Source organism: Spermophilus citellus, assembly GCF_964194105.1.
Source record: "Spermophilus citellus genome assembly, chromosome: 6".
Taxonomy (NCBI): Eukaryota; Metazoa; Chordata; class Mammalia; order Rodentia; family Sciuridae; genus Spermophilus; species Spermophilus citellus.
The window spans coordinates 29,056,228-29,067,914 of NC_138187.1; the positions used below are offsets into that span (position 1 = coordinate 29,056,228).

An 11,687-nucleotide genomic window follows, 5' to 3' on the forward strand; every position below is an offset into this window, starting at 1 on the left:
TTAGCCCAGGCCCACCATGGTCTCTAAGGCTCACCAAGAACTTTCCCCAGGCACCCAAAAGAAAGAAACTAGTCAAGAAAGGTGGTAGGGGAGGAGGCAGAAAGGGAGAAGGCCGAGGAAAGCCCTCTATCCATTGTTCTCCCCACTATCTGAGCCATCCCTGTTTTAAAAATCTCTAAGAAAAGCTGGGGGCTGGGGATGTGGCTCAAGCAGTAGCACGCTCGCCTGGCATGCGTGCGGCCCGGATTCGATCCTCAGCACCACATACAAAACAAAGATGTTGTGTCCGCCGAAAACTAAAAAATAAAAAATATATAAAAAAAAAAAAAAGAAAAGAAAAGCTGGGCACACATCTTTAATCCCAGGGGCTAGGGAGGCTGATGCAGGAGGATCCCAAGTTCGAGGCCAGACTCCAAAATTTAGTGAGACCCTCTCTCAAAATAAAAAATAAGTAAGTAAAAAGGGCTGGGGATGTAGCTCAGTGGTAAATCACCCCTGGATTCAATCCTCAGTACCAAAGAAACAAAAACAAACAAGAAACTTAAAAAAAAAATCTCTAAGGAAGATTTCACAAGTTCCTTTGGCAACTGCTGTGTCAGAGCGAGAACCTTATCCCTTGTCCCTTCATGTTCCCATTAGTGGTGACAGAACACTTGATAGGGAAAAGAAGATGGAGTAGGCCTAGTGGACCACAGCTGAACAGCTGTAGCAATTATGGCTGAGGCCTTGATGAAAGACACAGGCTGAGGAACCGCCTTTCTTCAGTGGCCTTGGGCAGGTTCCTGTTACCACAGAGGATATGGCCCAACGAAAGGCCCTCACAAACCACAGGGCCCAGGGTGGGGAACAAAGATGACTAAAAGGCAGAAGATGGGGCTTACAGGAAGCAGCCTGGCTCTGCCTCAAGAGCAGGAAAAGTCAGAGGCCCCTGCGCTGTGTGTGTGTGTGTGTGTGTGTGTGTGTGTGTGTGTTCAGTGTCTATTTATGTATTTTTATGTGTGCTCAGGACCAGTCCAGTACCTCACCAGTGTGAGGCAAGTGCTCTACCGCTGAGCCACGACTCCAGCCCTGCACTTGTCTCTGCAGAGATTTTGTGCGGAGGCTGAGGGTCACAGGCTCTGTGTTAGGGAAGGGGAAATGTGAAGACGTCAGCTGGGGGTGGGCACTGGTGCTTGCCGGGCCCAGGACCAGCCTCACAGTTCTAACCAGGGAATACCGACAGGGGCTCACCTGTCCCTGTCCTTGGCCCAACTCAGCCCCTCCCTGATGACCTGCACTAGTCCCTCCCTCAGTTGCTTCCCGTCTTCCCAGAACCGGCCCTTGGGCTGAGTCTGCAGCACGCCGTAGGCTGTGGCAGCTTTCCCAGGGGGAAACTTCTGGAAGAGGAGACACTGTGTCCACTGAGAAGAGATGAATTAGAACCAGCAAGCGTGAGTGCCACAGCCATGCAGAGGACAGACAGCGCCCCTGGAGGTGCAGGTGACTTGGGCTTCCCCCTCCTGCCTCTCAGTGGCTGCTCACCACCCCGGAGGGCTGAAGTCTGAAAACACCTCCTCTTCTCCAGAATTCACTCATAAAACTTCACTTGCAGGGTTTGTTTTCAAATCTCAAAAGGCTGTGAAGTCTTCAAGTGGGTAAGAGTTCAACACTATGCAGTGACGGGCCACCCAGTAACCCCAGTGGCTTGGAAGGCTGAGACAGGAGGATTGCAAGGCCAAGGCCAGCCTCAGCAACTTAGCGAGACTCTGTCTCAAAGTAAAAAATAAAAAGGGCTGGGGGTGTAGCACAAGTCAAATGCCCTGGGTTCAATGGCCAGCACCACCAAAAACCCAAACAACAACTTCTCACAAGCATTCCTTTAAATCAAACTTGAGAAAACACTCTTTTTTTTTTTTTTTTTAACAAGATGAAACCCACAGGAAGAAAATCAGTAAAAGCCAAAGTTGTGCACCACCTGATTACACATTTCTGTAATCATGTTATAAAAATAAAACACAGCACCTTTAAATAAGCCTTTCTCTCAACCACAGACCTAAACACAAATGTGCTGCCTTCTAATGTGCTGCCTCTGAGCTGGGCGACCTCTGCAGCCCCATGAGATCCCATGAGATCCCGCCCTCCGGGCCTCCAGCCCTCTCTGACTAGAGGAGGGCAGGGGGGACTGAGGAGGCTCGCTCTGCCCGCTTTCTGCTTCTTGCTTTTTGTTTTGTTTCCTACAGGGGGTTGAGCACAGGGCTGCTTACCCGCTGAGCCACACTGCAGCCCTTTTCCTGAGGCTGGCCTCGAACTGGTGATCCTCCCGCCTCAGCCTCTGATCTGAGCTGCTGGGATCACAGGCGTGTCCCACCACGCCCCCTCGGCTTTTTATTTTAAATTGCACTGTCAATTTAACATCCAGTGGGTTATAGAAAAACAACTGTTACAAAAAGAAATCAATCATTTCCAGCCCAAATGCACCTCAGCACACAGCAGTGAGGGCTGAGCCCTGCCATCCTCACCCTCTGGGACAATCCAGTGGGACAGGGAGTGGAATCAACAGCAGGCGAGGCTTTTCCAAGACTGACTCCTGACCTGGGATGACTCAGAGGGAAAGTGGCGGGGAAGCAGGCCAGAACTTCTGCACCACCCGAGGAGGCCACACTTGGCCAGCGTCTACCTCCCCAACCAGCCTAACCCCAACCGATCCTGAGTCCTGCTGAAGTCCTGCAGGTGTCCCAGCTCCTGGGTGGCTCCAAGGAAGGGCTGCAGGGTGCCTGTCCATGGAGCGGTTTCCACCCCCCACTACCTTCTCATCACGAAGACGGGCTTTCTGAGGATTCAGGCTTGGGGCTCCCCAGTCCCAACAACCCTGCGTGAACAGCACAGTGCTCTGGGAGGAGCAGGTCGGACAGACTCCCTGGTGCACCCTGGCTGTGGGGAGGAGCAACACAGTGCTCTCCAAGGTGGGCCCCCGCCTCGCTGTACTCACCATGGCGAAGCCCGAGAGGAGGGCCGAGGTCCTGCTGGAGGCCTTCAGCTTGGCCCTGCTCAGGTAGAGCTTCCTCCAGGACAGGGCCTGCACTGAGTGGTGGTTGGAGGTGACCAGTTCCAGGTAGCTGCGGCGGACCCAGTCGCGGTAATCCATGCCCTTGTGGCCGGGCTCAGGGCAGGCCGGGGTGGAGGGGTCCACGGGGACGTTGAGCTCGGCACTCATGGTGGGGGCCAGGCTGCGGGTAAGACAGGGACAATATCAGGTGCCCCAGATAGTTCTGGAGCCTTGAAAAGTCATACTTGTGCTGGGAGTGGTGGCACATGCCTATAATCCCAGCCACTAGGGAGGCTGAGGCAGGAGGATCACAAGTTTAAGATCAGCCTGGGCAACTTAGCAAGACCCTAAGCAATGTAGCAAGACCTTGAATCAAAATGAAAAATAAAATGGGCTGGGGTGTAGCTCGGTGGTAGAGCACCCCCGGGACTCCCCAGTACTGCAAAAAACACACACAGGAAAGAAAAGCCAGATTCCCAAGTCTGTTTAACCCTCCCAGGGCCTGCAGAGCTGTACAGGGCCCAAGGTAGAGTGGATGTGGGGTCCTGGTCTCTGAGGCGGTCCCCATGCCATAGTGTGAGAGCCAGCTGCAGAAGAGGAGGGTCGGGGGCTCACCACCCACCACCACCTGCACAGCTAAAAGGCACCACTCTCTCAGTGCTCAGAGAGGCTCCGACTCAGCGTGGCAGTGGGTGAGTGGAACTTGAAGGCTGCCACTGAATCCCCTCATGTGTGCCATACGCCAGGAACAGGCTACTGTGTGTTCAGAGAAAGCCGAGGGGGTCGTAAGTGAGCTCAGTGGAGGAGGCCTGGGTTCCAGCCCCAGCAACACCGTGGGAGAAGAAAAAAAGTCTACACCCTAAAGAAATAGGGCCTGGCTGGGTATGGTACCTCACGCCTGTAATCCCAGCGGCCTGGGAGGCTGAGGCAGGAGGATTCCAAGTTTAAAGCCAGCCTCAGCAATGGTAGGGTGCTAAACAACTCAGTGAAACCCTGTCTTTAAATAAAATACAAAATAGGGCTGGGGATGGGGCTCAGTGGCCAAGTGCCCCTGGGTTCAATCCCCAGTACCAAATAAAAAAGAAATAAAGAAAAAGAAAAGAAACAGGAATCTGACTCTGCTGCGAGATCCTGAGCGCGACGCCTGACCTGCGAACCTCAAGCCTTCATCTTCAGAATTGGGGACCTTGGGCTGGGGTGCGGCTCAGTGGTAGAGCACTTGCCTGCTATGGGTGAGGCCCTGAATTCAAAACAAAAACTGGGGGTACTCCCACCTCCAGGACCCTTGAAGACAATGCCCCTCAAGATTCAAAGCTGCATTCCATGACCAAGCGCAACCCATGGAACAAACGCTTCCAACTAAATTCTAATCAGCACAGTTCACCCCAAAAGCCAATCTTTAGTTTATATAACTTAAAGAAGCCATCCTGGCTGCAATAGGAACCTGTGGCCAAATGAAAAATCAAAGCCCTCAAATGACATGAGCAACTTTTAAGGAGGAATGGAGACTGGAGACCCTTGCGGTCACCCTCCTAGACACGGGGCTTGAAATGTGGCCCAAACATCAGAAGGACTGATTTGTTGAGATCTGTGAATTTAACCCAAGTCCCTGCTAATCTAAATAGGGGACTGGAGGGTCTCCAGGGGCTCCGGGGGCAGCCTGAGCAGCCTGGGATCTGGCTCTAATTAATCTCTGGGGCTTGCTTCAAGGACACAGGCACCTTGCTTGGCCTTAGTAACTTCTGCAATCAGATCCACTGGGCCTCCTAGAAAGCCGGCTCAGGCATTGGAAGCACAGCGGGGTTCCCAGCTCCAAGGAGGGCACCTGGGAGGGGGTGGGCTGGGGGTGTTGACCAGAGTCAGCAGCAAAGGAACCATCCATCCACGTCTATCTCTAGGAGGGTAACAGGAAGATGTCAGAGGTGGGGAAAGGACTCCCTTGATCTGCTTTTCTCCTTGTTCCCCACATGGTCACAAAGTCACAGCTCTTTCTTACTGGCCAACCAACAAGACCTCTGTTCTGCTATCTGCCAAGGGATCAAGTCACGTACAGGAATGCCAACTTGGGCATCTGGGTTACACCTTGTCCTCATTTGCAGCCAGCAGTACTCATCCAAGCACTTCATCACTTGAAGGTCCCTTTCCTTGGGGAGAATTCAAAGAAATGATGCCCACTGAACAATCTATGGGTTAGCTCCAAATAAATGAAAAGTGTCAGAATGTGGAAGTGCACATTTCCTTTTCCCCACACAGAACAGAACTGGGCCTGTGGTCCAATGGACAGTTCACAGGGAGCTAACCCCCGAGCAACACCAGAGAGCAAGATTAGGGGACTCAGACCCAAGTACTAAACTGGCCCTGAGAGGGACCCTCCCTTAAAAGATAAGATGCTGCAGCAGGAAGGGTTCTGAAAGGCAGGAAGACCAGCTTTGGACACATGTCTGAGGACAAGGTGGAAAGGCTGGCTGCCTGGCAGGCAGGGAGAAGACACTTGGAGCAGGAGAGCAGCACGGGGCAGGGCCTGTGTGGCCAGCAGTGTAACTGCAGGGTTCTCTCTGGTGGTGCCTGGCCCTGGGGGATGGAGAGACTGATGATGGGCACCTTTAGGCCCTGCTGGGTCCATCTGTATTGGAACCACATTCACTCAAGTGAAATAGTGGGTGGACTGAAAAGACTGGGAGCCTGGTGCCCCCAGGAAGGAACATTGGGGTACAGCAGAGGGAAGCCTAGTGGCCACCAGTGAATGGCAGCTGGGCTCCAGTCAGAGTGGAGATTACAGCCTCAGAGAAGTGAAGGCTGAGGACAGCCTCTGGGGAGAGGCTGAACTCTGCTGCAGATGTCCCCAGAGTGTGTGTGTTTGTGGGGAGTGGGGGCTGGGCAGGAAGGGCTGCCTGCCTGCCTGGAGCTAGATCCCCAAGGTAGGGAAGCTACTTCCTCCAGAGGTACCAGCCAGGATAGGATTCAAATCCACCCCTCACCCTCCCAGCCAGGACCTACGGGGTGACAGTCTGGGCCCCAAGGGGTGGCCCAGAGTCTGGTCCCCAGCTCCAGGCTCAGGGAGGAAGTAAGGGGGGGCCAAGATGGAGCCGACATTTCTGTCAGACGCACAAGCTCCCAAGGATGCTCTCCTGGCTAAACCTTTTGGGGTTTCTTGGTTGTTTTGATCAGGAGCGGTCTGAGAAAAGAGGTCTGGAGAAAGAAGCAGCGATTCTCCTAGGCGGGCTGGTCAGAATCGTTCCCAGGGGCCGGGTTTAGAGTTTGTCTGCCTTGACTTCCTCTGAACATCTGGGGCACGGGAAATGTCGCTGTAACACAAGGGTGCGAGGAGGGGACCCTGCAGCTCCCACAAGCGTCCATCTGCATCTCCTGTCCCTTCCCCTCGCGAAGCCCCGGATTCGGCAGGTGCCCGCAACTTCCGAATCCTCTGGGCACCTCACCATGCTCGGAATCCCGCGGGACTGGCCACCTGGCCGCTCCCACCCCCACGGCCATCCTCTTTCTGCTCTGTCCCAAGCCTCCCCAGGGCCAGTCCCTTCTCCGTCCAGTGTCCCCGGTCCGATTCGGCCCCCCCAGCGGGGCGGGAAGCACCCCGCGCCCCCCGCCCGGAGGCCGGGGGAGCAGGGGGCGCGCCCGCGCCGACACTCACCGGAGCTGCCCTGCCCGCCGCCCCGGCGCCGCTCCGGGCTCGCGGCAGGCAGCGGTGGCGTGGCCCAGTGGCGTGGCCCGGCCGGGCGCGGAGCGCGGCCCCCTCCCTCCTTCCGCCCGGAGAGCGGGGTCCCCCGGCCCCGCCTCCGACGGCCGCCCCGCCCCCGCCGGCCGCCGCAGCCGCTGCCAAGGCAACGGCGCGCCGCCGTCACGTGACCGGCCCACGGGGAGCTGGGGCACGTGACCCGCCGGATGGGGGGGGCGGGAGCTCCGGGGTCTCCTCCCCCGCCGGGACCACCGTTGGGGCTGCGCCCCGGGAAATCTGCGAGCCGGGGTCACCTCTCCTGCCTCCGCTGGGTGCAGGATGACTGGCCGGCAGCGAGGCGAGCCAGAGGACGGGGCCCCACCCGGGCCACCTACTCACGAGCTGGACTTTCTCTGGCCCTGGATCAAACGGCAAGGACCGGCAGGGCCGGCCCCGTGGAGGGTGAGCCTGAGCACTGACGAGAAGCGCCTGGGTTCACAGCCTCCAAGGATGCCCAGCATCGCCCTTGCCCCGGGGAGGGTGGGGTGGGGCAAAGGGTGGAAGGGCCAGGCCACGCCCGAGTTTGCCCAGGGTGTGTGCGGGCACCGCGCGGAGCACCGAGCCGGTCTGGGTCGCCCGGGTCACACAGCCCACTCTCAGGGAGACCTGCTGGCACCTAACCCGGCACAACAACCTCAGCCCCCCGGGAGCTGCGCGGAGAGCTCACAGATCGCACCAAAGGGCTGCCGCCCGCCCCTTCGGGCGCTCTGCAGCGAACCTCTCACCCTTGGGTGAGCGGTGCGGTTTTACGACCGAGATATTCAAACAGGAGCGTTCTTTTCAGGAAGTGCACATGAATAATTCACAGAGAGGCAGGATGGGTTCATATCAACCCGCCGGTGCCAGACGGCCCCTAAGGGTCCTTCCTTCGTGCCTGGTAGGCTGCTGCGTGCCCTACATAGGATTTTTCCATCTGTCACAACAGCATTCGACCGTGACACATTTATCCAAACGAAAGAAAAATTCCACTCCTGTCACCCAGTCCAGGTTTTCCGGCAATTGCGAGAGTATAAATGTTGCAAATGCCAGGCTAAATCCCTTTACACTTCAGGGTCCAGGAATGTTACCTTTTTATCCAGGACACTTAAAAAACAGACTAAACCAGTTTCTTCCCGCTGGTTACTGACTCAACAGGGATGTTAGGCCCTAACAATAACATAAGAAAATCCCAGGGTCTGATTACTGTCCCTGCCCCTTAGCTATAGGAAAGAGGGCATTTTAATTTCAGAGAGCAGAGTCCTCATAAAGCTATCGTGCTGTGTCTTTCAAACCTCAACCTCAAGTTCTTGATAAATGAACTTAAAAAGAGGAAGAAAACATTCTGTAAACTACAGTAGTTGCATCATAGATGAAAATTCCTCTGCAGGGGCAGCATGAGTGCTCAGTCTTACTCAGGAAGCCTGAAGTGCTGTCCTCTAGAGCTTCCAGTGCCAGGTGGTGACGCCTCCAACCCCAAGCACAATCCAGCATGTCCAGACAGAAGCAGCACCACAGCTCTCAGGGCCCAGGTCCTAACCAAATGAAAGGCGCTCTTCTCTCCCTTAGAAGATGGAGGGAGGACACGTGAAGACACTACTGAAAGCAGATTTAAGTCACAAAACTGCTAGTCAGAGGTGTCCTCTGGCACAAGGGGGGTGAGTGGGAGGTTCAGGTGAAGACTCACAAGTGCTGATGGCCAAGATGTTGGCCAGTTTGTGCCACTTTCCTAGATGGTAGTCAGGACAAGTCCCATCTCTCCTAGGGCCTTAGCTATCCTGCTTGGAAACAGACCAGTTTGAGGCCATGCACACTCAGTGGCACTAAGGTCCTTGTTTTCCCTTTAGGATGGACTCAACAGTAGGCACAGCTAATGTTTCCAGATCCCTGGTGCCTTGCTTCTGTCCCCTTGACCATTCACTCTTATGGCCTAGCCCTTGCCATCACCCATGGCAGCTCCTCTGTAAAATTTCAAACATTCCACTGTTTTAGTCAGTTTTCCATTACTATAATGAAATACCAGAGGCAGGCTACTTTATAAAGATGAGGTTTATTTTGACTCACAGTTCTGAAGGTATGAGGTCCAAATGCAGTGGCCCAGGCTCTGGGGAAGACCCCCGGGACTGCATTAGATCACAGTGGGCATGTGGGTATCTCTGTGTGGTCTTTCTCTCAAAGTCAGTGGGATTCAATCACAGGGCCCTCAAATCTAATCTCTTTCCCAAAGCCCCACCTTTAAACTCAAGTTGGATTGTTTTTAGCTTCTTAATACTATTATCATAAAACTTTGGGGATTAAGTTCCTGAATGAATTGGGAGGACAAACCATTACACTCACTTGGCTTCCATTGGACACAAAGAGGAGAAAGCCCACTCCAAGTGCCTAGTAATGACCCTGGAATCATTTGGGTTTAGCACTTTGCGTTCAGTAAACACTTTCTAATTTTTCTTATTCCCTTCATATCCCACCATGGCTCTCCCCTGACCTTGCTGAGACCCATTCCTTTCCTCCACTGCTCAATCCCTCCAGCCATCTCCCATCTCTTTCTCACCCTCTTTAACATCTCCCCCTCTTCTATTGGTCCAGGGACCAGGTGCAACCCGAGACTCCAAGCTATCCTCTTAGGTTGGATCTCCTAAGCTTGGGAGTCATCTCTGCAGTGCACATCCCAGGGACCCTTGACGTCACCATGCCTACAGCTACATTTTGTCATTTTTCCCTCACACACCTGTCCACCTCCTGGGCCACATGTCCCCAGGGGATATTCCTTCATCCCCCATTGGTGACATGGTCAACCTGGTATCATCCTGGCCTCCTCCTCTCCCTGAGTTCTCCTGCTGGAACTTGCCTCTGTTCAGGCCACTGGTGGCTCCGAGGGCTGGGTTACTGCCAGTTTCCCACCTGTTCCCTTCCAGTTATTCCCTGCAACACAAAATGACAGGTTGCCTCCTGAAGGCAGGGTCAGAGGCCTGCACAGCACTCTGCACTGTTGTGCTCAGGTCCTGTTCCTGATCAAAGTGTGGGACTGCTTGAAGGGAAATGCACCTTCACCATATCCAGTGCCTAGCAATGACCCTGGGATCATTTGGGTTGAGCACTTTGCATTCAGTAAACATTTGCTACATTTCCTGGAACAAGAAACAGCTTCTTTGGACTTGTTCCAGGTTAATTTCTAAGACTGCTCTTTATGGAAATACATGCTAATATATGATAATCGTAGCTCACTTTCATCAAGTATGCCAAAGAGTAAACAGAAATTAACTTCCAAAGGGGAGAAGGGGGAACACGCCTGTTTCCACGATCATCAGATATGCGGTTTCTCCGCCTTCTGTGTGGCCTTAGGAGCTGGACTGAGTTTCAAAAGGTCAGTAGAACATCACTTCTCTAACTCAATTTCACATTTTTTCCAAAAGATAAATGTTAAAAACAGAAAAGTGAATTTAAAGCAGTAATGGTAGCTAAGGTGCTCCAAGCCAGCCTTCCTGGATCTCATACTTAAAATGTATATTTTGGGCCTGAAATGTAATGAATCAGATCTCTGGGGGACGTCACCCTGGTATCTGGATTTCTAAGTAGGTCCTTCCCAGGTGCTGCATGCATGGGACAATCCCTTTTAACCAACCACTGACTGGTGTCTAAACGTTTTCCTGCCGTATCTGCAGTTTGTTGGGTTTGAAGAACTAATCTGCTTCCAGTGCCTGGCTCTGCTCAATCATTTAAAGGTCATTTACTGAGCACCTGTGATGTCCCAAGCACTGTGCTGGCACTAGGGAATGCAACAAAAACCAGAATGAGCAAAGGGCCTTGTCCTTTTGGAGCTGAAGGTGTGGCAGGGCAGGAAATAATGACAGGTGTTGTGCTGAAGAAACAGGCGGTGGTGAGAAAGGCCTCTCCAAGTGATGTGGCTGAGGCCCCACTAAGAGGACACAGCAGGGCAAGTGCAGGGCACTCAAGGTTGGCCCAGAGCCGGGGAGATGGCCAGGGATGAGGGGGCGGAGGCAGAGTCTGACGGCAGAGCCTGGCAGCTCCTGTTCATCCCCAGTGAGGGAAGCCAGGGGCCCTAACACAGCGGGGTGGGAAGATCTGGTGAGTTTTTAGAGACTCTGGCTACTATGTGGAGGATGGATTGGGGGTAGAGAATAAGCAGAAGTGGCCAAAAGATGCTGGTGTTTGTGGAGTGTGCGGAATGAGAGAGACCAGAGAGTGAGCAAGTCCAGAACCTTCTGATAGATGATGGTGGGGGGTAAGAAAACAGGAACCAAAGATGACCCTGACCCTCAGATGAGGGGCTCAAGTACTGGTATGGATGGTGGCATAGCTCACCACAGTGGGGAAATGGGGGGATAGGCTGAAATTCTCATTATTCTCATACCAGCTAGAGGCTCCCATTGGACATGAAGAGGAGCCCTCGGCAGGCAGTGGGACCCGAGTACGGGGCTCTGAGGGGAGGAAGCTCACACCCTCACAAGGTTCCAGCAAGGACGGTGTCTAAAGCCAGACAAGACCTCCTGGAGAGGACACGGGAGCACACTGGGTCGCCCCAGCACTGCAGGGTGAGCTGAGAGGCAAGCAAAAGCAGGAAGCCAGCCAGCAAGGCCCTGCCACGAATGCTGAGTGAGACTACAAAGGCCACCAAGGGCTACCTGGTGAGGGCTGTCTCATCAGTGAGACCATGGAGTGGGATGCGGGAAGCGGTGGAAGCAAACAGAGAACGTGGGGCTGGACTGAGGTGGCGAGGACAGATGGAGACCGGGCTGTGTGCTGGCTCAGGGAGGAGATTCAGGAGACAGGTGAGACCACCTGAGCTGTGGCAGATGACGCTGTGGGCTGGGGGCAGTGTCAGGGTGACCCGAATGCCTCCTTTCTTCCTGCTCTGACAGTTAACATGAGGGATGGGGAGCAGTGGAGGTCTGGGGTGGAAAGGGGCCATCTGAGGGCAGTCAGGGCTGGCCGCGG

General features: G+C 54.3%; 1 protein-coding gene across 3 annotated transcripts in view; it reads right to left on the bottom strand.

Annotated features, from left to right (window-relative positions):
- ORAI2 (ORAI calcium release-activated calcium modulator 2) overlaps positions 1–11,687 on the bottom strand; it is a 32,645-nt gene that overhangs the window by 4,838 nt on the left and 16,120 nt on the right. For 2 of the 3 annotated variants that reach the window (XM_081297337.1, XM_081297336.1), the window contains exon 3: positions 2,969–3,206. In XM_081297337.1, the coding sequence (XP_081153463.1) occupies positions 2,969–3,193 (225 nt within the window). In that variant the 5' untranslated portion in view covers positions 3,194–3,206. Of the gene's footprint in view, positions 1–2,968; positions 3,207–6,671; positions 7,064–11,687 lie in introns of those variants that run through there. The other variant, XM_081297338.1, reaches the window with a different exon arrangement.